This window comes from Citrus clementina, unplaced genomic scaffold (genome assembly GCF_000493195.1).
Source record: "Citrus clementina cultivar Clemenules unplaced genomic scaffold, Citrus_clementina_v1.0 scaffold_3, whole genome shotgun sequence".
NCBI classification, from domain to species: domain Eukaryota; kingdom Viridiplantae; phylum Streptophyta; class Magnoliopsida; order Sapindales; family Rutaceae; genus Citrus; species Citrus x clementina.
In genome coordinates this window covers 4,694,739-4,722,563 of record NW_006262339.1, presented here as the reverse complement: position 1 = coordinate 4,722,563, position 27,825 = coordinate 4,694,739, and the positions used below count along the sequence as shown (strand labels likewise).

The 27,825-nt window shown below is 31.4% G+C and overlaps 1 protein-coding gene across 1 annotated transcript; it reads left to right on the top strand.

Annotated features, from left to right (window-relative positions):
- The first annotated feature begins 20,507 nt into the window (after window positions 1–20,507).
- Window positions 20,508–21,713, top strand: LOC112100289 (protein FAR1-RELATED SEQUENCE 5-like). The gene is made up of 2 exons (XM_024189306.1): window positions 20,508–20,882; window positions 21,048–21,713. Exons 1-2 carry the CDS (start codon window positions 20,508–20,510, stop codon window positions 21,711–21,713), a joined length of 1,041 nt encoding a protein of 346 aa, XP_024045074.1.
- Window positions 21,714–27,825: the final 6,112 nt, after the last annotated feature.

Genomic DNA, 27,825 nt, shown 5'->3' with positions numbered 1-27,825 from the left:
GATGATATGGAAATAAGAAGAGGATTAATCGTAACTCTCTTTCTCTTCTTTTTCTTTAAATACCCCATTATGCCCTCATCTTGCTACAACTCTTCTTTTCTTCTTCATATTGTTTCTTTTGACCCCTCCAAAATGCCCAAGAGTCCTAAGGAGTACCAGTGTTATCATTGTTCAGACACTTTTTTGTTTCATATCATGGAGGTCTTTTAAGTCATAATAATAAAGTTTACTCCACATTTCAAATCGAATGTAGAGATTATCATAACAAGTTTAAGACTGTTGCTCTGCGAGACGAACATCGGGAGAAAAAACATCGTAATTATTTTCTTTCTTTTTTTTTCTTTTTTTAGGATAATGTGATAATTGTATGCTAAATACAACTTAATTGATAAATATATTATAAATTTTCTTTTTCTTTTTTCAATTTCATAACCATATATTTTATTATCAAATAGTTATTTGATTATTATAAAAATTGTAAGAGGATAAGCAGCATATTTGATTTTAAACATAAAAAAAACTAACAATCTCCCTAAATAATAATTTAATAATTTCTAATTCCTCTTTAATGGGGGACGAGCTCACAGATTCCTAATTTATTGCTTAGGGGTTTGATACTGGGAGCTAAAAAAAATAATAACTTATTATGTTGGCTCAGAACCAAAATATACATACAATTATATAAGAAAAAAAAATTGGACCACATCACAGAGTCGCTTATATATTGAAAACACTGGTTGCAGCCAAATCGATGTCGCGTCAAATTGATAATACATCACTTTGGACTATTAGCTTATGTTGATTGTAATTAAGAAACGTCTCTAACTATAATAACAACAACTAATAAATTGATAATACCTCACTTGGGACTGTTAGCTTACGCTGACTGCAATTAAGAAACATCCCTAATTATAGTAACAGCAGCTATCGTCATATATACTTTCATAACGTTGGATGATATGGAAATAAGAAGGGGATTAATCGTAACACTCTTTCTCTTCTTCTTCTTTAAATACCCCACTATGCCTTTATCTAACTCTTCTTTTTTTCTTCATACTGTTCATTTTGACCCCTCCAAAATGCCCAAGAGTCCTAAGAAGTACTGATATTATCAATGTCTATACACTTTTTTTACATATCCTGAAGGCCTTTTAAATCATAACAATAGAGTCCACTCCACATTTCAAATCAAATGAGGAGATTATCATAAAAAATTTAAGACTGTTGCTCTGCGAGACGAACATCGGGAGAAAAAACATCGTAATTTTTTTTTTCTTTTTTTAAGATAATGTGATAATTGTATGTTAAATACAGCTTAATTGATAGATATATTAGAAGTTTTCTGTTTCTTTTTTCATTTTCATAACAATATATTTTATTATCGAAGAATTATTTGACTATTATGACAATTGTAGGAGGATAAGTAGCTTATTTGATTTTAAACATGAAAAAACTAACACACACAAAGACAATAAAATATAAACTAAAGCTCTAAAAATCATAAAATTAAAATTTATGTATACTAAAAGTAAAAATAACATATATACTAATATAATTAAAATTTACGTATACTAAAAGTGAATAATAATATGTATACTTAACTAGCACTAACACATATACTCATATAATTAAAATTTACGTATATTCAAAGTGAACAATAATATGTATACTTAACGAGCACTAACACGTATACTCGTATAATCGAAATTTATGTATACTAAAACTGAATAATAATATGTGTACTTAACGAGCATTAATACGTATACTCATATAATTAAAATTTACGTATACTAAAAGTGAACAATAATATGTATACTTAACGAGCACTAACACGTATACTCATATAATTAAAATTTACGTATACTAAAAGTGAACAATAATATGTATACTTAACAAGCACTAACACATATACTCAATAGGATATTTATGTTAGAATCATAAAAATTTTAATTAAAAATGTAAAAAATTTCACTAGTTAAATATTTTAAAAATTAGCAAGCTTAGAGGAAGAGGTGGAGGAAAACTAAAACATAGTTGGCCATGCTTGTTTCTATGTTGAGATGTAGGATAAAAAATAAGAAGAAAAGGAAAGAAAAGGAAAGAAAATAACCAGATGTCAATGTTCTTTCTCTCAATGTTCGTCTCGCAAAGCTATGGCCTTAAACTTGTTATAACAATCCCAGCACTCGATTTGAAATGTGAGGTGGATTCTATTGTTGTGATCTAAAAGTTTTTTAGATAATAACAATATTCCTTAAATTAGAAAATCATTCATATTTTGTTTTTTTTACACCCTGCGCTTAAGCTACAAAATTACAACGCTACCCTTGTTTTCTTATCAATCACGGTTACGCTAGTTGATGACCACAACAACTCATCAACTTTGGTTCGTTGATTGAATCATGCTTCCATCTTTTGCAGTTTTTTTTTTCATTTTTTAATTAATTATTACACTTATTAGTTTTCACAAAAAAAAATTCTTCTAAATTATCTCAAATTCTGACCAAAGCCCCAATCCACATTCTTTTTGCCATTATTTTCATTAAAGCATTTAACAATTTAAAATTTTTAAAATAAGAAAAAATTATTATAAGATTATGATATGTCTAAAAATTTATTTAATATTATAGAGGTGGATAAATTTTATTGGACGAGAATGCATTTCTACAATTATTTTGTAACTCTCTTCAAAACACTATTAAGAGAGAGATTTTGTTTAATTCAAAAGATACTTACTTTTTATTTCATGAACAAAAATAGAGAAAAAGTAGGTGAGAGAAGAAAATTTTGAGGGACTAAATGGTAAGGACAATCACTCACATTTTCTTTTTAAACTAATATTCTCCTTATCATTTAGTCTCTCAAAAATTTCTTCTCTTACTTGATATTTCTATATTTTTATATATGAAAGAAAAGTAAGTTTCTTTTGAATTAATTACAATCTCGCAAAATCTATCCCTAATTAATTATTCTTAGGACCTTTGTAATATTAAATAAATTTTTCGACATATCATAATCTTATAATAATTTTATCTTATTTTAAAAAATTTAAATTGTTAAATGCTTTAATGAAAATAATGGTTAAAAAAAGAATGAAGGTTGGGGCTTTGGTCAGAATTTGAGATAATTTATAATTTTTTTTTGTGAAAACTAATCAGTGTAAAACTAATGAACAAAAAAATGAAAAACAAAAACTGCAAAAGATAGAAGGATAAGTCAATCAACGGACCAAAGTTGATGTCTTGATGAGCTATTGTGGTCACCAAGCGTAATTGTGAATGCTAAGAAGACAAGAGTAGTGTTGTAATTTTCATAGCTCAAGTGGAGGGTGTAAAAAAATAAAATATGAGTGCTTTTCTAATTTAATGAACTGACACATTTGTTAACACTCTAAGACACGTGTCGTCCAGAGGAGCAGCGAGTGCAACAGTTGCTCGCATAAGCGGCTGTTGCTAGCACTCCTCTCTCAATAATTAGTTTCACGTTTCCATCGTCTATCTTCTTCTGCTCTCAGTTGAACCGAAATTAAAATTATTGAAATCGTACCAGATGCCTGCCACAAGCGATAAAAGTGAATGGAATTGGAGCCCAACAGCCTACAAAATGGTACAATGTCATATTGCAGCCTAATTGAATCTTGTATTTTCATGTGGTCAGGTTGAAAATAAAATTTATCTGTTTTTCGTTATTTCTTTCCCTTCTCTTTCTTTTCTTTCCTCTCCTCTTCTTATATTTCTTCAAAACAAACATGGAATGAATATAACTTAAAGAGAGACCCCTTTCTTACTCAGCAAAAAAACTTCAGCTGTGTCAGTCTAATAGCCAACCCAAAACTCAATCTGCATTGTACCTGCAAAAAACTGGTCATCGTAATGTTTAAGTAAACTTTAACTCATCACCTTTTGGTAGGTCACATATACGGTAATTTATCGTCAATCAAATTAGTATAAATATCGATAATACATCGAGGACGTGGTGATAATTTTTTGGATTGTAAGTTATTTAAAACATAACCTAGTATGACACTGATTCATTGCATATTATTTAGCTGAAAAATGGAGAAGAATTTCTAGCATACCTTCAAGCCCCACATTGACACAAGCATTTTGTCTGGGGACAGAGATTATTGTTCCACCTTCTCCAGACTCCAGAGAGGAAGACAACATCTCATACTTCCGCACATTTTTTCAGCCATTTTTATTTGTATTGAAGAATATAAAATTAAATGGACGCATCGCGTTAACTTGTTGCATCTAAATAAAATACGAAGAATCATCCATTAATATTTTTCAAGGAGCTAGTCAAGAATTCATATAGGTTGCCGATCCCATTATAATAAACTTTGGCTGGAGGATTTTCCTAACCAGATTGCTCACTAATTGTCAGGTAGTGAAACACTAGTTTTTAAAAAATATAATGATCATGTTAATAACAACAAATGAAATTGAACAGTTAGAGAACAATTTCATTCTTCATGCATCTAAAATTTAGCACGCAAATATCTGGAATCAGTATTTGCAGGCTAATGTGTCTATAGTAAGACCTACTGAAAAAGATCATCAATCGTATTATTGAGCCATCCAATCAGCCAGCCCAAGAAAACCCAAAAAGATATCTTAGCCCTGTCCTAAAGTGTTTTTTAAGAACCATTTTCCTTTTTTTTTTTAAATTTAAAAACGCCAAAAATAAAAACATGTTAATTAGAAAGTTTCTCACCATTTTCTTGACCACGTCTCTTGAACTAATTTGGAAAATTTCAGGATCTAGTTAAATTATACAAAATTATGTAGACTGATTTTATTATGTTTTTAAATTAATATTGTTATTTTTAGTTTTATGAGTGGAAAGAATACCAAATATTTCAAATTAAGTTCCAATAAATTATTTAATTAAGGACTGTAACAGAAAAATTAAAAATCTATAGAAAAAATGCAACCCCTTTACCATGCAAACTTTGTCATTTTTTTTTTTAAAAAAAGTTTGATAAAGTTTAAATTAAATTTTTAGCCCCTCACCTCATTCACGGTTCGAGCACCGATGACCAATAAAAAAAAACCTTAAAAATCACTTGATCAAATTAAATTATTAACCCTTTTATCAGTTAAAATAATAATATCATATATATTCCCAAATTTTTATTTTCAGAATTTTTTAAAAATAATACATGTACATTTTCACATCGAAATTCATTAATACAGCAGGAGTTTTTTTCTTCCTCTTCAAAACAATTTTTTTTAAAAAAGTTATATTGATATTTCACTGAAATATGGTACAATGATAAATGTATATATAACTGAAAATAAATTTTATTTTACTTTTTTGTGATTCGTTTATTTGTAGAACAAATAAATTCTGTGTTTGTGTAGCAGTTTTTAACTTTTTTTCTTCAGCGGGAAGATCTGCGTAGTTGTCGTTAGTCAAATACGAAATTGTTCTGTGCCTGCGAAACTTTTCTTTAACGCGGTTTCTTTGACGCGTTTTGTGGGCCACGCGAAAGCTCCACCCACTGACCTCCCCAACGCCCCCAAAAAAACAAAAAGGGCAAGATTATATAAAGAAAGTAATAAAAGGCAAATGGATGCAACGCAAACTAGGTTTGATCGGGTTAAACTTCAATAACCTAGTCTTAGGAGAAAGAAAATGGTCTCCAACATTGATCTGCGCTTTACTGTTCCACCTACGCTAAGCCTTTTCCTTCTTGTTTTCAACCCTTCAAATGAAACCTGTCTCTTTCCAGTACTCAACATCGCTGCCACTGATCATGAGCATAGTCTCTTGTTCACGGCCGTGGCCATGTTGTTTCTAGCCACTTTGACACTATTCTTTCTTCTCACTTCACGCAAGATCCCACTCAACGTTTCGCTCGAAGTACTGCCAATCCGTCTGAGGTTTGGAGACTTCTCTGGTACGTTGGCTTTGTCAGTACTGGCCTCACTGCTGCTTCCAACGCCTCTCTTTTGCATTGCCTACTTCGTTTGCATATGCTTTTCTCCTTGGTTTCATGCGCTTGTCAACACTCTCCGTCGCTTCTGTAGCTGGTTTTTTCAGCTTCTTCAATCCATTCCTACTTTCGTCGTCGTCGTCGCCGCGCGCAGCACCTTGCGGTCGCAAGATACTGTCGAAGCTGAACCTTCGAGCACCACTCTTTCGGTCGAGGAAGCAGACCCTCCTCCCAGTGAAATTGTTCCAGTCTGAGGCTGAGGCTCTCCATCAGTACCGTACTTATCTATCTATGCATATTATATGGATAATGATATTTGAACCAACGCAAGATAAAACGTGGATATAAAATTTCATAATTCACAAAAACATAAAAAATAATTGGTTACAGTTTTATCTTACTTTTGTTCAAAAATTATTTTCCATTTTTTATATATAGCTACTTAATTTTTCCCCTTACTATTTTGCTGTTTCCTTTGGATGTGGAAGCCCTAGATAGTTGTCATGCGCAGTCGCGTGTTTTTTCTTTTATTTCTTTCCAAGTTTGTTTATGTTTTTGTACTAAATATAAAAAGAAGAAGAAGATATATATAGTTCTTTGAAGTAAAAATAAATGTTTGGAACGTGGTAACTCCATCAGAACGGAAAAGATGGGGTCAAATATATAAGGATAATTTTTTAGGTCAAAATATGTAAATTTACGGATAAAATGTCAACTAAATGAAATTACTTAACAAAGTCATAAAACAAATATTGTTGAGTCGGGCAGACCGCAAGACTTTATAGTACTCGAATTAAATAAAAACTTTTGTAAACCTGATATGTTATATATATAAGCATAAAATAGTTCCCCTTATAAGGGTATATTATGAGCTTTACCTACATAACTATGTATTCTGAGTAATGGTAATTATATAGAACTGATGAAAAGTAATTCAAATGTATCAAAGTTATACTTTTCAAGGCTCTAAATAATATAACTCATTAATAATGGAATTTGACATTGTAGCTTATAATAATATACAATTATATAATAATTAATAAATCAATCAAGAATTCAGCACATATAATTACAATCAATTAAGAATTGCACATAAAACTTTTATGTTTGATGTCAGGTACTTTATTAGCATGATCAAAAAATTAGATGCCGACAATTTAAAATTTTATTTTCTAACTAGTCTCTCTCTAAGTCAACTTAACTATTGCAAACTAAGTAAGTACTCAAAGTTATAGCTACCTGGACCGCAACGAAAACTAGTAAAGCAATTGTTTTTATATGGGGTGGAAACTTAGTAATATAAGTTAAATGACAATTTAATAATTCTCAACAGGGGGGAGGACTATCCGAAGCCATAAAAATACCACTACGCTCATTTTCTCAATGAACTCACTTAAAAAATATATATTTTTTTAATTTCCCTTTACAAACACATTTTAATCTCCCTTACTATATAATAGATTATAATGATTCTGTAACTTCTTCTTCCATGGATTTTACAAATGCTGAAAAAAATAACGTGATCATATACAAATCCTCTTTTCAATTCCGGACATACCAAAAAAAAAGAAAAAAGAAAAAAGGCTAAAAGCATTTAGAAGACGGAGGAAACCCCAACAATAATAAAACAATATCAGTAACCACATTAATTTAACAATCCGTTTTTGTCCCACATGGCTCTTTACTTTTAATATATGCAATGAAAGGTTGACCAGGGAGAGAGGATAATATATAGCCCAAATTGAAAGAATGGTCTACAAAATTAGTTTATTGGCTGAATTCAAGCTTTGTCGTCAAGAAATTATTCCCAAATATCAAACAATTTCATTCAATCCTTTGTCCGATAAGAGATGGATTAAAAAGGGAGTCGTAAATATTTTTTGGTTAAAATTATGAAAATAACCTTCATAAAAATAAATAGTTTTAATGCTAACTCGTTATTCTCATGTCCCATAGACACATACATGGCCACCTCCTACTACTACCCCACTGATGACCGAATCCAAAAAATTGTTTATGCCTCTCTCATTTATGAGGCAGGTAACTCGCACGTCTGCCCTTCATTTCTCCTTCTGGATCGACAACTTCATCTTCTTCTTCTTCTTCTTTTTCCCCCTGCGAAATAAACAATAGTTTTGTTAATACCAATTACAAAGACATTACCATCAAAATTAAAACACACACACACACACACACAATTACGCATTTGCTTCTCCTAATATTAAATAGGTCAAGTACGGAGTTGCGGTTTACTGTCCATGATCAATATATAACCACTTATATTTTCTCCTTCGCGTCCAAATTAAACGTAGCTTTTCTTGGATATCGATCAATTACGCATTTGCTTCTCCTACCATTAATTAACTTCAGCTTTTTATTCGTGGCTCATCGAGTCCAAAAATGATGTTTTCAATGAAATTCTTATGCAGACCATTACACTTTAACATAAGCAGGACAAAATGATGACTTTTTTCTGTGAATTTTGATCTAATCGAGTTTCGATTATGGGTATCTTGAACAAAAAACGAAGAAAAAAAAAGGGGGAAAAAACAAAGAAAACAACGAGGCTGGTGACACGTTAAGCAAATGCAGCCATGCACAAATCACCATTACTAAATAGTCACTGACTTCAACATTCTGCAATCACATAAAAAACAACAATGGGACGAAATTAAGAAACCAATCCATCAAGAAGGACAAGAACTAAATTATCCAGATACCCATTTCACAAGTCAGTTTGCATCTTGGCATTTCAATTCAATTCATCAATCAATTAAAAAACCCTAACCTAACCCAAAACCTACCAAGCACATTTTACAAAAATCAAAGTTAATAATAAAAAAAGAGTAAAAACTATAAGTATCAGCTCCCTAACCCTAGCCATCTGCTCCTCTCCACCTTTTCCACCGTGCAGCAGCTGCTCCTCGGAGACAAGTCCAGCACCACTCCTCCGCCATAACAGCTGCACACCGTTCATCGCTCCAACGTGACTCGCCGACAACGCCATTCTACTTCTAGTGATTATTAATGATATGATGTAACGAACATCATGATATAAAAATTCCCACTATGCTAATGGTCATGCATGGTGATAATATGTACGTTATATTTACATAAGCCAAAGCGGGTACGTATGAAGAATCTTATTGATTATGGGCCTAACAACCCAATAAGAAGGGCAAGATGTCAAGTTTGGGCCAAGACACACACAAAGAGAGCCTTTGGGACCCATCGTCGTTATAATACGGGGTGACTGGAGATATTATTTATTGGTGGCATTTGTTTGTTAGACTGTTATCTAAAATTGGGTCTATTCCGTACATCTTTTAACAAAAATAAATTTCATGTAATGACTGATTCATGTTTTTTATAAGGAAAATGATAAAGAACCTACCCGTGATAGAATGGCGATAAAAATAATCGTAAAATCATATGGTATATGGTATTATAATATTAAGCATTGCTTTTTTATTTAACACTATTACATCATATGATTTTACAGTTATTTTATCGCCGTTCAAATATCAGTAATTTTTTTTTATAAAATTCTAACTTGTATTAAAAAATTATTTCAATTTTCGAAATAACTTAAAGATATTATATAAACCAAAAGGTAAAAATTAAAACTTGCAAAAGTTTTTTTTGAATCCAATACCAATAACTTAAGAAGGAGATGGAGATGGCCGAATTAATGGATCAATCACTTAAATCAATGCACTAATTAATTAAACAATACATAATGTGACATGGAGAAAATTGGATCACATCAAGAACAGTCTCTTCTATTGGAAACATTGTTTAATCTATGCAAATCTCTCTCAGTTTCAGGCCGATTATCAGCTATCACTATTTTGGCTCAAAACCAAAATATACATAAAATTATATAATACAAAAAATGGTCCACCTCACACACAGTTTCTCATATATTGGAAATACTAGTTGCAGGCAAATTGATGTCACGTTAAATTCACATAGTGAATTATCAAATACCTCACATGGGATTGTTGCTTATGCTGACTGCAACTAAGAAACGTCCCTAACTATAGTAACAACAGTTACAATCATATATACTTTCATGACGTTGGATGGCATGGAAATAAGAAGGGGATTAATCGTAACACTCGTTCTCTTCTTCTTCTTTAAATATCCCACTATGCCTTCATCTTGCTACAGTTCTTTTTTTTTCTTCTTACGGTAATGATCGATTAAACTTTAACTCATTAGCTTTTGCTAGGTTACATTTACGGTAATTTATCGTCAATCAAATTAGTATAAGTATCGATAATACAACAAGGACTTGATGATAATTTGTTGGATTGTAAGTTATTTAAAATGTAACCTAGCTAGTATGACACTGATTCATTGCATATTACGTAGCTGAAAAACGGAGAAGAATTTCTAGCATACTTTCAAGCCCCACACTGACGCAAGTATTTTGTCTGGGGACAGAGATTATTATTCCACTTTTTAATTGAAATCTGAATCGATCTATTTTCTCCAGACTCCAGGGAGGAAGACAACATCTCATACCTCAGCACATTTTTTCAGCCATTTTTATTTGTATTGAAGAATATAAAACTAAATGGATGCATCGCGTTAACTTATTGCATCTAAATAAAATATGAAGAATCATCCATTAATATTTTTCAAGGCGCAAGTCAAGAATTCATATAGGCTGCCGATCCCATTATAATAAACTTTGGCTGGAGGAGTCTCCTAACCAGATTGCTCACTAATTGTCAGGCAGTGAAACACTAGTTTTTTTTTTAAAAAAAGATCATGTTAATAACAACAAATTAAAATTGAACAGTTAAGAGCACAATTTGATGCTTCATTTTTCATGCACCTCAAATTTAGCACGCAAATCACTGGAATCAGTATATGCAGGCTAATGTGTCTACAGTAAGACCCAATGAAAAAATCATCAATCGTATTATTGAGCCCATCTAATCAGCCAACCCATGGAAACCCAAAAAGATACCTTAGCCCTGTCCTACAGTGTTTTTCAAGAACCATTTTAATTTTTTTTTTAAATTTAAAACGCAAAAAATAAAAGCATGTTAATTAGAAAGTGCTTCTGAAGCAACCGACATCGTTTTATGCCTGTGAAACTTTAACGCGGTTTCTTTGGTTTCGTTGACGCGTTTTGTGGGCCATGCTTGATAAGACCAATGAATTTGGATGCAACACACAAAAAAAAAAAAAAAGCAAAAAAAGAACAACTATAAATTAAGAAGGCAATGGATGCAACACAAACTAGGTTTGATCGGGTTAAAAAACTTCAATTAGCCAGGCACATGAGAAAATGGTCTCCAACATGGATCTGCGCTTTACTGTTCCACCTATGCTAAGCCTTTTCCTTCTCGTTCTCAACTCTTCAAATGAAACCTGTCTCTTTTCAGTACTGAACATCGTTGCCAATGATCATGAGCGTAATTTCTTTTTCAGGGCCGTGGCCATGCTGTTTCTAGCTATTTTGACACTATTCTTTCTTCTCACTTCTCTCAATATCCCACTCAACGTTTCGCTCGAAGTACTGCCAACCCATCTGAGGTTTGGAGACTTCTCTGGTCCGTTGGCTTTGTCAGTACTGGCCTCGCTGCTGCTTCCTACACCTCTCTTTTGCATTGCCTACTTCGTTTGCATATGCTTTTCGCCTTGGTTTCATGCGCTTGTCAACACTCTCCGTCGCTTCTGTAGCCGGTTTTTTCAGCTTCTTCAATCCATTCCTACTTTCGTTGTCGTCGTCGCTGCGCGCAGCACCTTGCGGTGGCAAGATACTGTAGAAGCTGAACCTTCGAGCACTACTTTTTCGGTCGAGGAAGCAGACCCTCCTCGCAGCGAAATTGCTCCAGTTTGAGGCTGAGGCTCTCCATCAGCACCGTACTTATCTATCTATGTGTATTATATGGATAATGATATTTGAACAAACGCAAGATAAATCGTGGATATAAAATTTCATAATTCACAAAAACATAAAAATATATATATATATATTTGGTTATAGTTTTATCTTGCTTTTGTTCAAAAATTATTTTCCATTTACTAGTTTGCTGTTTCCGGTGGATGTGGCAACCCTAGATAGTTGTCATGCGCAATCGCGTGTTTTTTTCTTTTATTTCTTTCCATGTTTGTTTATGTTTTTGTACTAAAAATAAATGTTGGAACGTGGTAACTCCATCAGAACTGGAAAGATGGGGTCAAATATATAACGATAAATTTTTAGGTCAAATTATGTAAATTTACGGATAAAATGTCAACTAAATGAAATTATTGAACAAAACCATAAAAAAAACAAATATTGTTAAGTAGGGCAGGCCCAAGACTTTATAGTATCCGAGTTAAATAAAACTTTTGTAAACATGATAGTTTATATCTATAAGCATAAAATAGTACCCCTAATAAGGGGATATTAGGAGCTTATGTATTCTGAATAATAGTAATTATATAGAACTAACGAAAAGTAATTCAAATAATATAACTCATTAATAATGGAATTTGACATTGTAAAGTGTAAACTATAGTAATATGTAATTATATAATAATTAATAAATCAATCAAGAATTCAACATATATAACTACAATCAAATGAGAATTGCACAAAGAACTTTTCTCTTTGATGCCAAATACTTTATTAACATGATCAAAATGACAGAAGATTCCAAATTTTATTTTCTAATTAATCTATCTCTAAGTCAACTTTAAAAGACTATATTCAGCATGCGCAAGTTAGAAAGCTTACCTCCTGCCATAGTTATCAAATTCAATTGTACACAATCTTTCTTTTGGAATGCAAACAAAACCAACGAAAACAAGCAATGCTGCGTACTCAGAATTTTCTAGTCTATCCAACACTTAATTCCTGAGAGTAGATGGTATACACAGGCTCTGTTGTTAGACCAGGGACCCTAAATATTTTTGAAAAATCTTGACCGATGTCTTCTCCCATCAAAAAGACATGTTTAAATAAAAGAGGAAGTAATGAGCCGTTATCCCCTTGATTTTAGTAAACCACTCGTAACGTGTATGAGAGATATTAGAGAGTTGTTTTATCTTTATCCAAATTTTAAACCAAAACCAACGTTTTAAAATTAAACTAAATAAAGATAAATATCAATTTAAATTAAAAAACTAATAATTAAAATAAATTAAATGGCCATATTATACACGTATTGAAAACGTGTCTAATAAACTTAACTATTGCAAGGCAAGTACTCAAAGTTATTGCTACCTGGGCCATAACTAAAACTACTAAAGCAATTGTTTTTAGTCATTTAAGTTAAATTACAATTAAATTAATTTTCAACAAGGGAAAGGACTATCTGAACCGATAAAAATACTCATTTCATTCATTTTTTTAATAAATTCACTTAAAAAATAAAACAAATTATATTTTCCTTTACAAAATCATTTTAATCACCCTTATTGTATATTAGATTATAATGATTCTGCAACTTCTTCTTCCATGGATTTTACAAATGCTGTAAATAACGTGATCATATGCAAATCTTCTTTTCAATTTCAGACCTATTATAAAATTAAAAAATCGGTAAAAGCATATAGAAGATTAAGGAAACCCCAGCAATGATAAAACAATATTAGTAACCACATTAGTTTTAACAATTCGTTTTTGTCTCTCATGGCTCTTTACTTTTAATATATACAAAGAAATTCAGGTTGACCAGGGATAGAGGATAATAACCCAAATTCGAAGAATAGTCTACAAAAATAGTTTATTGGTTGAATTCGAGCTTTCTCATCAAGAAATTATTCCCAAATATCAAACAATTTCATACAGGAGATTGTTATCTTACATAATCATGTAAGATATATGATTCTTCTATACCCATTTAATGAAAATCTAACGGTTGTGGAAATATAAAATATTAAAATTATGTTATTTTCACAACCGTTAAAATTTTTATTTAACAACTGTGGAAAAATCATGTATCTTACATGATGATATAAAATAACTAAAGCCTTTCATTCAATCTTTTGTCTGAGAAGAGATGGATTAAAAAGGGAGTAGTAAATATTTTTTGCATTTAATTATCATTCTGTACTTAAAAAACGTATTATTTTGTCTATAATAGTAATTTCCATCAAGAACATTTTAATAATAAAAAAAATTATTTAAAAATGAGTCTAAAGAATATTTTAAAGGGTTCAAATAACTGCACCCTTTCAAAAAATATATTAACAAATTGTTGGTTAAAATTATGAAAATAACCTTCATAAAAATAAGTAGTTTTTATGCTAACTCGTTATTCTCATGTCCCATAGACACATACATGGCCACTTCCTACTACTACCCCACTGATGACCGAATCCAAAAATTGTTTATGCCTCTCTCATTTATGAGGCGGGTAACTCGCACGTCTTCCCTTCATTTCTCCTTCTGGATCGACAACTTCATCTTCTTCTTCTTCTTCTTTTTTTCCCCTGCGAAATAAACAATAGTTTTATTAATACCAATTACAAAGACATTACCATCAAAATTAAAAAAGAAAAAAGAAAAAAAATAAGCACACGCACATGCACACAAAAACATCACAATAAAAAGATCAGTCATGATATGAATTAATCAACATACACATTTTTGGCATTTAACCAGGTGCGTATAATTGAGTTTAAAATTTTCAAATCAAGTGGTGACTGACACGACAACAAATGGGAGTGAGGAGCATCTGGTGGGTTCGAATTAATAGCTCCATCCTTAATATCAGCGATTCATCATATATGATTATTCTCGACCAAAGCAAACAAGATGCTAACGATAGCTGCATTCATATTTTGGTGAATATAACTCCATAATAACATGCATTAGAATTAAAGAGGTGGATTTAAAAATTCAAATTCCACTGTACAATTTCTCATGCGATGATTCGTGCTTTTACATGGACTTTCTGATGAGTTAATTATTCATTAAAACATTAATAAATGAAAGCGTTGCTTGCTTACAAAACGTTGCTCATTGGAATTGGAAAACCCGATGGTCAAGTAAATATTAAATAGGTCAAGTACGGAGTTGCGGTTTACTGTCCATTATCAATATATAACCACTTATATTTTCTTCTTCAAGTCCAAATTAAACGTAGCTTTTCTTGAGTATCGATCAATTACGCATTTGCTTCTCCTACCATTAATTAACTTCAGCTTTTTATTCGTGGCTCATCGAGTCCAAAAATGATGTTTTCAATGAAATTCTTATACAGAGCTGTAATGATTTGGGTGCTGTAGAATTTGATGAGCAACCCAACCACTACACTTGGTATCAGAGCAAGGTTAACAAATCAAGATCTTAGTATGGATACACCAAAGATCGACCTTGAGAAATTTAACGGAAAGAATGACTTTAACATGTGAAAAGTGAAAATGGAAGCTTTGCTGGTTACTCAGGGGCTTGGTGATGCAATTCAACCAGTGACCAAGAAAGAGGGAAAAGCGCTCTCTTCATTAAAGACTCATGAACAGGTTGCTGAGATTAATAGAAAGGCTAGAGGAACGATAATCTTGAGTCTTGCAGATTCTGTTATAAGGGAAGTGGCAAAAGAACCCATTGTAGCTGATTTGTGGGCCAAACTAGAGAGTATCTACATGAAGTGGCCAAACTAGAGAGTATCTACATGAAGAAATCCCTGGCAAATAGATTATTTATAAAAAAGAGGATGTTCACATTAAAATTGATGGAGGGCACATCTTTAGATGACCGTCTAGATGAGTTCAACAAAATGTGTGACACTTTAGAAACTATTGATGCAGCCCTTGATGATAAAGATAAAACCCTTCTGTTAATAAGCTCTCTTCCAAAATGTTATGGGCATTTTGTTGATGCTTTGATGTATGGAAGGCAGACACTATCTTTGGATGAAGTAAAATCAGCACTCAACAGAAAGAAATTACAGGGTAAACAAGATCATCTAGGAAATGAATCAGGTTAAGGCTTAACAGCAAAAGCCAGATCAGAAGGCAAGAAAAAGAAACAAGACCAGAACAAAGAAAAACCAAAGGATTTGAAGTGTTTCTTGTGTCACAAAGAAGGACACTTCAAGAAAGATTATCCAGAAAGAAGCTTAAGAAAAAAAAGGCAAAATAAAGGTGCAACAGTAAGACAATCAAGAAAGATTGTTCATGGGACTATCTGGTGTCATAAAGATAGGAATTTAATTTATTAATAATAAATCAAACAAAGATAGTCTTAAAAAATCAGGATTGTTAATTAATTAACAACTAGACGAAATTAATAACCATCGACGTAGATTGCTCGTCATTTGTCAATGTATACAAAATTAAGGGAAAGAAAAGGATCAACAAAAAAGATCTTTCCATAGAGATCTATAAATATCTACTTGCAATATAGCTGCTATTTGACTGTTGCAACTTTTTTTTTTTTTTTTGGATTAGTAGTACTCTTCCCCGTGGCATCCAATGTTTAATGGCATTAGATGGTGCAATCGACGACACCAAGGAAATGATTCAAAAATACCCAAGATGACATAGGAAAATGCTAAGTATCAAGAAAAACGAGAGAAGAACGAGAGAATGAAGCATGTGGTGAGAGGAGAGAGAGGAAAAAAAAACTGACAGCAGAGAGAGAAGATGCAATTCTCTCATCCTTATCTCGTTATTCTTGATATTTAGTATTCCTCAGATTACAGGCAAAGCTTACATTGCATTAGCTGTATGTTACAGCTATAAATTTTTAAACCCTTAGAAAAGATAATAATTATTAAAAAGGTCAATAAGTTTTAATGTTTTACATTATACCCCAGATTGTTTATACTCCAGGTTGTTTACACCCAAGCTACAATATTTTAATTTTTTGAAGTTCTTCATTTATATTTATAGCAAAGTTAGTATCAAATTGCTCAACAATTTTTTCTATTTTATTTAATTGAATCTATAACTTGTTTAATTTTATATCTATTGAGTTTTTATTCATTATATTAACAATCTCTTGGTTTAATATATCATAATTTTTAATGTTGAAGTCTTTTATGAATTGTTTAACTTTATTAAATTCTTTACTTAGGTGGCGTTTGTTTTTTTGTCTGAAATTTGAATATACCTGAATTAGTCTGAATTCTGAATAGAACTGAATACCTGAATCTGAATAATATGTTTGTTTTTTCGTCTGAATCTCGAAAAATAAGTATTAAGTTGTTTGTTTTTTTCAACCGAAAAAGCTGAAAATATGTACTTTTACATTTGTATCCTTATTAAATTTGAATGTCAAATAAATAATATAAATACCACAATATTTTAACATTTATAAGTAAAACTATATTCAAGTGAATATATAATTATTTTAGAATTTTAATATATAAAATATCATAAATTTTAAATTTTATCATATATAATATAAGAAAGAAAAAATAAGGATATTTTTATATGGGGTAAATGTCTATGGGTGAGTTTTGGGATAGACATGAAAAATAAATTATAAAACATGGATATTTTTTTACATTAGTAAGTAATTGACTTAATTCAAATTTCTCCATTAAGTAAAAAGCTAAAAAAATTGGCTTATTTTATTAAGTCAAAATTATCTAAAAAGTCTCATTAAGTTATAAAAACAAACACCTCTAATTAACTTAATTAATTAAGTTAAGTCACTTTAAGTTATTAAGTTAAAAAACAAACGCTATCTTAGTTGATTACTTGATCTCTTAACTTTTTAATTTACTTTATATTCCTTCATTGAAATGATTAATTTCTAATATTTTGTTTACCATTGCTATATCATTTATAGATAAATTTAGATTTTCTAATTTATTTAATAAATATAGTGACATTCAATTTAATTGATTATTTCTCCATATGTTTGAATCATTGATAAGATCAAAGAATTGGAATCTTTTTATTAGAGGCTTTAGTAATTTATTCATTGTACCATCTTTTTAATAATTCATTAGATTTATAAGATATTAATTATATATAATATCTCTTATAATTCATGATACTAAATTTAGATTACAAAATCTGTGTGATGGCATTGATGATATGTATTTAAAAAGGAAAATAGATTGAATGTGTGTGTGTGTGTTAGAAGAAAATTTTAGTTTATGTCTCAAGAGAGACAAGAAATTATAACTGTAAGTGCAAAAATATATTCAAAATTTGTGGATCTTTATGAATATAATAATCATTTAAATCTTTATAAAAATGTTGTAAAAACTTTATAAAGTTTAAAAATAAATGTAGAAAAGATGGATGAAAAAATCATTTAATTATAAAAAATCAATGAGGACTTATTTGAAAAAATAAGTAAACATATGATTATAAATAAAATTTTCTGTAAATATCTATTTCACCTGTACTTTGTTTTACGTTAAAATTAATTTTATCCATTGAATTTAAGGAATATCAAAATCAATGGCCTATATTCATTGGTTGTTTGTTACATTATATACAGCGTAAGCTTTGCGCAGATTACATAATAGTAATAGTAATAGTAATAGTAATAGGAGACCGACAACCTGCAACGACAAAGAATGACTCAACTGGTAATTAATGGAAGTTGCCTCTGACAAAGAAAGATGCTTTGATAAGTCGTCAAAAGTGTGGTTAGAAGGAAATAACTTGACTGACGTTGACAGTTGAGTTGCATACAAACCCGACAATGTCCGTTGTTTCCGGACTCTCCTCTGATCTTAATAATTCGTTTTGCATTTCCATCATTTATCCTCTTCTGCTCCAGTTGAATTAAAATTAAAATTAAAATTTTGAAATCGTACCAGATGCCACGCCACAAGTGATACAATTGAATGGAATTAGAGCCCAACAGCGTACAAAATGGTACAATGTTATATTGCAGCCTAATTGAATCTTGTATTTTTATGTGGTCAGGTCGGTGTTCTTTCTCATGAATGTTCTTTAAGTTACATTTAGTGTAATTGACGTCCCACTAAAAACATGTAAAAATGAATAACTAGCATGCAGGGTTACATACGGTCAGAATCTTATTTTAGTTTACTTTTATTAGACTGTAAATTACACTAAATAAAACTTAGGGAGACCCCTTTCTTAGTCAGCTAAAAACTTCGGCTGTGTCAGTCTAAGAGCCAGCCCAAAACTTGATCTGTACTGCACCTACAAAAAGTTGGTCATCGTAATGTTCGAGTAAACTTTAACTCATCAGCTTTTGCTAGGTTACACTTACAGTAATTTACCGTCAATCAAATCAGTATAAATATCAATAATACAATGAGGACTTGGTGATAATTTGTTGGATTGTAAGTTGCTTAAAATGTAACCTAGCATGACCCTAATTCATTATATATTATATAGCCGAAAAATGGGGAAGAATTTCTAGCACAGTTTCAAGTCCCACACTGACGCAAGCATTTTGTCTGGGGATAGAGAATTCTTTTTATGAGTAATTTTTTCACCTTCACGAACGAAAGTACTGGAGAAATGAGGAATGAAAAGTGAGTATTGATGATGCCCACATTTGGGATATGTACTATATGCAGGGAATAATTTGACAAGTGCATGTAAAAAAAAAAGAGTGCTGATGTTTGCCCCGGGTCAAACCCCAAAAATACAAAACGACGTCGTTTGTGTCGTTTTTTTTTCTTTTTCATTTGTTTATTGAATGATTTGCGTCGTTTTCTTTTATTTTCTTTTTTGTTTTTTCATTTCTTCCATCCTCGATCGAGATCCACAACCGGAGCACTCATCGACAGCAGAACGGGATCTACTAATTAAAGCTCCATCCTCTTCGTCTGAGTTTGTTTTTTGTTTTGCACCCATTGAAGAACAAGACCAACAGCAGCTGAGTTTCGACTGAGTTTCGGCTGCGAAGTTTGTCCTTGGAAGCTGAGTTGAAAGCGTCTGAGTTTCTTTTTCGTTTCGCACCCATTGAAGAACAAGACCAACAGCAGCTGAGTTTCGGCTGAGTTTTGACTGCGAAATGTGTCCTTGAAAGCTGAGTTTGGACGGAAGATTAACATTGTGCCAAGCTTGAATTTTCGAAGATTTGTTTTTTTTCGGTACTGTCTCATTTTTTCAGTTTAATTTTCGAAGATTAACATTGTAGCATTTTGTTTTTTAATTTTATTTTAGGAAGTTGGCCTTCGTTTTTAGAACATTGTAACATTGAATTAATTTTTTCAGTTCTCATATTCTTGATTTGTCTTATTTTTTCAGTTGTCATATTATTTTTTCAGTTCTCAAATCATAATTTATTTTTTACAACATTGTATGAAACTTTGTTTTGGGTGATATTGCCGTTATTTGACAATTATATTAATATAATGGGTACATGCATTAAAGTATGATAATGCTCGAGAATAAAATTCCTCTTCTTATTCTATTATTATTATTACTAAATTTTGGAATCGGCATGAGCAATTAAAGAACTACAGAACTTGCGCAATACTGACGAATTAGGGTGGGGGGGAGGGGGGAAGGGTTTGCATTGTTGATTAAAATCTTTGTTCTCATCTTTTACTGCCTAGAATCATATGAAAACTTTAGGCAAATTAACATGCATTTGCATTGGGGAATTTCGAACAAGTGGATAATTTCGTTTAACTCTTCCCATTTTCATTTGCAGCAGTTAATGGATAATTTCGAACAAGTGGAGGAGGTTGATGAAGTTGGGGAATTGCAGGATTTACAAGGGGCTAATTTGGAAGAAAACAATGAGGAATTGGTGGTAGAAAATGTTGTTGAGCCTACGGTTGGGATGTCTTCTGATAGTCCTAATGAAATGTTTGAATATTATAAAACTTATGGCCTACAAGAGGGGTTTCCAGTGATGCGGAGATCTTGTAGAAAAGGAGATGATGTGAGTTTGAGATATGTTACATTTACTTGTGGGAGAAACGAGAAGTCAAAAGCCAAAGCCACTAATGTTTTGCGACTTCAACCAAACCAAAAAATTGGATGTAATGCTAAAATTGGAGGACGTTTGGATATTGTTAGTGGAAAATGGGTAATTGAAAATTTGATCTTTGAACACAACCATGCCGTGAGTCCGAGCAAGAGTAGGTATTATCGATGCAACCGTTCCATTAGTCCTTTTGTTAAAAAGCAGCTTGAAATAAATGAAGAAGCTGGAATTAAAATGGCTCAAAATTTTAAGTCGATTGTTGTCAAGGCTGGTGGCTTTGAAAATGTGTCATTTTTAGAAAGAGATGCTAGAAATCATGTTGACAAGATGAGGCGATTAAGACTCGGAGAAGGGGATGCTATTGCAATTCAAAGGTATTTTCAGAAAATGCAAACAGAAAATGATGGGTTTTATTTCAGTATCGACCTAGATGAGGAGGGTCGATTAAAAAATGTATTTTGGGCAGATCTAAGGAGCAGGGCAGCCTATAAGGACTTTGGGGATGTTGTCACATTTGATACTACATATCTCACAAACAAGTATGACATGTCATTTGCTCATTTTGTAGGAGTTAATCATCATGGTCAATCAATTTTGTTAGGATGTAGGTTGATTTCGCATGAGGACACGGAAACATTTACGTGGTTATTTGACACATGGCTATCATGTATGTCTGGGTGTCCTCCCCTCGAAATCATTACAGATCAAGATAAAGCGATGAAAAACACAATTCAGATTGTTTTTCCAGACATTAGGCATCGATGGTGTTTGTGGCATATATTGAAAAAGGTGTCTGAGAAGTTGGGAAGGTATGCAGAATATCATGCCATTAGAGTTTCATTGCTTTCTGTTGTTTATGATTTACATACTCCTGTTGAATTCGAGGAAGCTTGGCATGACATGTTAGATAAATATGATCTTAGTAATAATTAGTGGCTAAGTGGATTATATGAGGAAAGAAATCATTGGGTTCCATATTTTATGAAAACAACATTTTGGGCTGGAATGTCAACCACTCAGCGTAGTGAGAGTATGAATGCGTTCTTTGATGGGTATGTTAATTCGAAAACAACTTTGAAGCAATTTGTGGAGAAATATGAGAAAGCAATGAAAAGTAAAATTGAGAAAAAATGGCAAGCAGATGCACGGAGTTTTAGCCAACGGTTGCCATGCCGTACCAGTTTTGCCATGGAAAAGCAAGTTGAAGAAGTGTACACTATTTCCAAGTTTCAGGAATTTCAATAGGAGCTGGTGAGTAAGATATATTGTGAGGTTTTCAGTTGTGGGGGGTCAGAATATGAACTTATTAAAAACGATAAAAAGAGTAGAGAAAAGACTTTTAGAGTCATTTTTGAAAAAGATGAAGGTGAAATTCGTTGTGTGTGCTCAATGTTTGAATAAAAGGGCATTCTTTGCAAACACGTTATCGCAGTGTTGTCACGTAACTGTGTGCAATTACTGCCTGAAAAGTATATCCTACGAAGATGGAGGAAAGATGTGCGGAGATTCTCTAATAAAGTCAAAGTCAGTTATGATGCACGGAGTTCGAGCATTGAACATCAGTGATATAGAGAGGAGTGCACTGCTTTTTATGATGTTGCTGAGGTAGCTTCCAAAAATGAAGAAAGCCATAAAAACATTATGGGTTGGATTAAGAAACTTATGAAGGATGTTTCTCTAAATGTTCGATGTGACGTCGACGATACAACCATTGATGGTGGATCCAGTAGTAACATACAAGATCCTGTGGTAAGTCGGCGTAAAGGTCGTCTACCTAGTCAAAGAAAGCAAAAGCAATTTAAGCAGCCAAAACAGAAATCGAACAACGTTTCGATAAACACAACTATAGAGGTAATTGTATATACTTTAGATTAATTTAATACTTTAATACATTCATTTTAAATTAATTTAATATATACTTTAAATGTGTGTTGACTGCACTCCTAGGATGCGGAGATACATGATTTATCTTCTTAGGTGGCTACTACAATCCCAACACAAGAGAGCAATATGGCTATGGTAATATTTTTTTATTTGCTATTTCCTTTCATTGTCATATGTTTGATAATTTGTGTTTAACTTTTTTTTTTGGGTACAACAGCAACCACAACAAGCACCCCCACAACATGCATTTTCCCCCCTTACTATCAGTATTGGATGAATTACGGTCCAGCTCATCATGTACACTTGCAACATGCACCGCAACAAAATTTCGAGGAGGCCAATCAAGGGGAGTTTTCAACTAATGAACCAAGCATGTAATCGAAATTAGCTTATGCTTATGTTTTATGTATTATTCAACTAATGAACTAATGTAATTTGGTGTATGTGTATTTCGACATTTTTTAATTTCTGGAGTTCATAAGTCTATTTTCAAAATTCTAGAAATTGATTAATTTGGAAAATATTAGAATGATTTGGGCCATAGTATAATTTTGAGAATAATTTTTGGGGCCAAATTATAATTTCATAATACTGTGAATTAATAAGTCTATTTTTAAAATTCTAGAATTGGATTAATTTGGAAAATATTAGAATGATTTGGGCTATAGTATAATTTTGAGAATAATTTTTGGGGCCAAATTATAATTTCATAATACTGTGAATTAATAAGTTTATTTTCAAAAGTTTAGAATTGGATTAATTTCGAAAATATTAGAATGGTTTGGGCCATAGTATAATTTTGAGAATAATTTTTAGGGCCAAATTATAATTTCATAATACTGTGAATTAATAAGTTTATTTTTAAAATTTTAGAATTGGATTAATTTCGAAAATATTAGAATGATTTGGGCCATAGTATAGTTTTGAGAATAATTTTTTAGGCCAAATTATAATTTCATAATACTGTGAATTAATAAGTCTATTTTCAAAATTCTAGAATTAGATTAATTTCAAAAATATTAGAATGATTTGGGCCATAGTATAATTTTAAGAATAATTTTTGAGGCCAAATTATAATTTCATAATACTGTGAATTAAATCCAGAGAGTCAAACTACTCAGAAACTGATATTTAACATGAAAATGCTATTACATATGTCTACAAGTTTTTAACTTGAAACAACTTAAAAATAATACTTTAAGAAAAAACATAATACAACAATCATCAGTATTTTAATAAAATCATATCGTGGTGCCTCTCTCTTTCGAAGTTCGTCGTCCAACAATCGCCTCTGCACTTCACGTTCTCGCATATGCTCAAGTTCTTTATGCAATAATTGAAATTTAACGGACAAACACTCGATCTCTAAGACTAACTTCCTAGCTTCATCCGCTAACAAGTCTATTTTCTCTTGGGTAGGTTTACGATCTTCTGCCCATTGAAAGTTCTTACATCCTCTACAATTCCAAAATTTCCGATTTGGATTTTTTGTTGTGCGTGACGTTAACAACTCCATATGATTATTGCATCCATTACACATTTGCAATGAGCTTCGATTCTCACTTAGTTCGGATGACATTGTTTGTGGTTAATAGTCCCTTAGGAATAAACTACCCAAAAACGGAAACAATTACAGTTAATAATGCCAAAGAAATTACCCAAATCAAATTTTAATTGCAATTATAGTTAGTTAGACATAAAAGAAAAGAAAACTGGAATATGAACAGCATGACAACTGGAACATGAAAACTGGAAACTGGAACATATGAACAGCATGATTACTGCCTGAAAAGAAATTACAACTAAATTCTACAAGCAACCAGCCAGCAACCACCCAGCAGCTAATATGAAAACTAGAAGCAACATGCCAGAAAGGCTATCAAAGAACCCAAGCCACATGTCAGCAGCTAATACCAAAATTACAAACATCTGGGACCTCTCATGTCATATACATTGATCTTTTAAAGCGTTGCTTTATGCTTTTATGAAGACTCGAACCCTTACTCTTATGTGAGTTCGAGGGTTCTCCCACTAAGGTAAATGCTCATTAATATGAGTAGTTTTTCAGAATCTAATTTTAAGAATCAATTTTATAATTAATTTAATATATATTTTCATATATATTATAAAAATCTAAACTTATTCTTATTAATTAGGAAATAAAGTTATTAACTTAAAGAGATTATAAATATTAACAACTATATTAAGATAATAAAATAAAAATAAATTAATAACACAAATATTTATTTTAATTATCAATTGGTATTATATATACAAAATAAAAAAATATTTTAAATACATGCTTATACATGTGTAAATAAATTTTATTCAACATTATATTTAATTCAGTTTTTTACATTCTTACAGTAGTTTAACAGTAAAATTTATTAAATATATAAGATTACTTTTAAAATTCCCAACATATCTAAAAACAAATGTTACCAAACGTTTACTTAATTCTTATTATAGCTGATTATTTCTAGCACAACTAATACCAAAATATCAACATACATGACACGAGGGGTCACAGTTGTATAATCTAGTAAGAGTCATGTAGACAATATTCAAAGAAAAAGAAAAGAGTACCCTAATGGTTTGACAAAATTAAATGCTATTTAAGTATTTATTATTGAAATACACAAGATCAATAAATGAAAATTTGAATATTATCACATATTTCATAAAGTCTGTTTCAAATATGTGGTTACTTGAACAAGGATATAAATTACTTTAAAAGTAGTGAATTCTTTATATTGATGCCGATTTGATGTCTACTCATTGTAGAGAGTGACTATAATATAGCCGATGTATAAAATAACACCTCCATATTTTATTTGATATATACTAAAAAAATAATTTATTGAGCATCAATATCCATCATATAAGGATAATTAAATTAAGTGATATAAGTTATGACTCCGTATAAATAATATTAAAATTATAAATTAATCGTACCAATAATATTACTAAAAAAAAACCACTACTTTACCTCATATGTCATTACCCTCGTACACCGTACACAAAATAGTTAAAAGATAGTTTTTATGATCATCATTACTCTTACAAACCGTACACAAAATAATTAAAAAAGTAGTTTTTATGAAAAAATCGGGTTGGGTTTACGAGGAGATACATGTCCTACGCTTTGTGGGATGGTTTCTTTGTTACAATCGTGTACAAAACAAACACTGTTAGCGTCAAAATCGTGCACACGACACGAGGATACGAGGTTTAGAATCGTTCGCAATAAGTTTTCACACCGTGAGAAGAAGCCCAAAAAATGTCTGCCGAAAACCGATTTACTTGCCACAAAGCCACAAAAAAACGAAGGACAAGAGTCTTATCCAAAAAAAAGAAAAGGACAAAAAATGGGGACGAGTAAATTATTTATTTATTTTTCCTTTTTAGTGATTTCTGTTTTCCGGTGCAATGCCGCCTCCACACAAATGCCCATATTGAATGTCACACGGTATTGTGAGGCTCACAGAGAGAGAAAGGGAGAAGGGTCCAACCGTCCAAGCAAAGCTGACTTTTTGCAAGGAATGAGTAAATGCTCTTTGCTGTCCGTTTTGACTCTTTTTCGTAAGCAGTCAATTCCCTTTTTACCCTCTCTACGGTCAGCGTAAACAACCCCCTCAGTTCTCTATTTTTTGCAAGGAAAAAAAATTACACATTTTTTCAGCCATTTTTATTTGTATTGAAGAATATAAACTTAAATGGATGCATCGCGTTAACTTGTTGCATCTAAATAAAAATGAAGAATCATCTATTAATATTTTTCAAGGCGCAAGTCAAGAATTGATATAGGCTGCCGATGCCGTTATAATAAACTTTGGCTGGAGGAGTTTCCTAACCAGATTGCTCACTAATTGTCAGCCAGTGAAACACTAGTTCTTAGAAAATATAATGATCATGTTAATAACATCAAATTAAATTGAACAATTAGAGAACAATTTGATGCTTCATGCTTCATGCATCTAAAATTTAGCACACAAATCACTGGAATCAGCATCTGCAGGGTAATGTGTCTAATGTAAGACCCGATGAAAAAGATCATCAATCGTATTATTGAGCTCATCCAATCAGGTGTCCTAAAGTGTTTTTTAAGAACCATTTTCCCTTTTTTTTTAATTTAGAAACACCAAAAATAAAAACATGTTAATTAGAAAGTGTTCTCACCATTTTCTTGACTAAGTCTCTTGAACTAATTAGGAAAATTTAAGGATCTAGTTAAATCATACAAAATTATGTAGACTGATTTTATTATGTTTTTAAATAATATTGTTATTTTTAGTTTTATGAGTGGAAAGAATATCAAATATTTCAAATTAAGTTCCAATAAATTATTTAATTAACCTCTGTAACAGAAAAATTAAAATCTATAGAAAAAATGCAACTCCTTTACCATGCAAACTTTGTCATATACTTTTTTTTTTAAAAAAAAAGGTTGGATAAAGTTTAAATTAATTTTTTTATCCTTGACCTCCTTCACAATTCGAGCACCGATGACCAATTAAAAAAAAACCTTAAAAATCACTTGGTCAAAATAAAAATAGAATTATTAACCCTTTTATCAGTTAAAATAATAATATCAAATACATTGATTTTTTTTTAAAAATAATACATTTACATTTTCACATCCACATTCATTAATATAGCAGGAGTTTTTTTCTTCCTCTTCAAAACAAATAAAAAAAATTATATTGATATTTCACTGAAATATGGTACAATGATAAATGTATATATAACTGAAAATAAATTGTATTTTACTTTTTTGTGATTCATTTATTTGTAGAACAAATTAATTGTGTGTGCGGCAGTTTTTAACTTTTTTTCTTCAGCGGGAAGATCTGCGTAGTTGTCGATAGTCAAATAGGAAATTGTTCTGTGCCTGCGAAACTTTTCTTTAACGCGGTTTCTATGACGCGTTTTGTGGGCCATGCGAGAAAGCGCCACCCACTGACCTCCCAACGCCGCAAAAAAACAAAAAGGGGAAGATTATATAAAGAAAATAATAGAAGGCAAATGGATGCAACGCAAACTTAGCCTAGGCTTCTGAGAAAGAAAATGGTCTCCAACATTGATCTGCGCTTTACTGCTCCACCTATGCTAAGTCTTTTGAATGTTGTTTTCAACCCTTCAAATGAAACCTGTCTCTTTC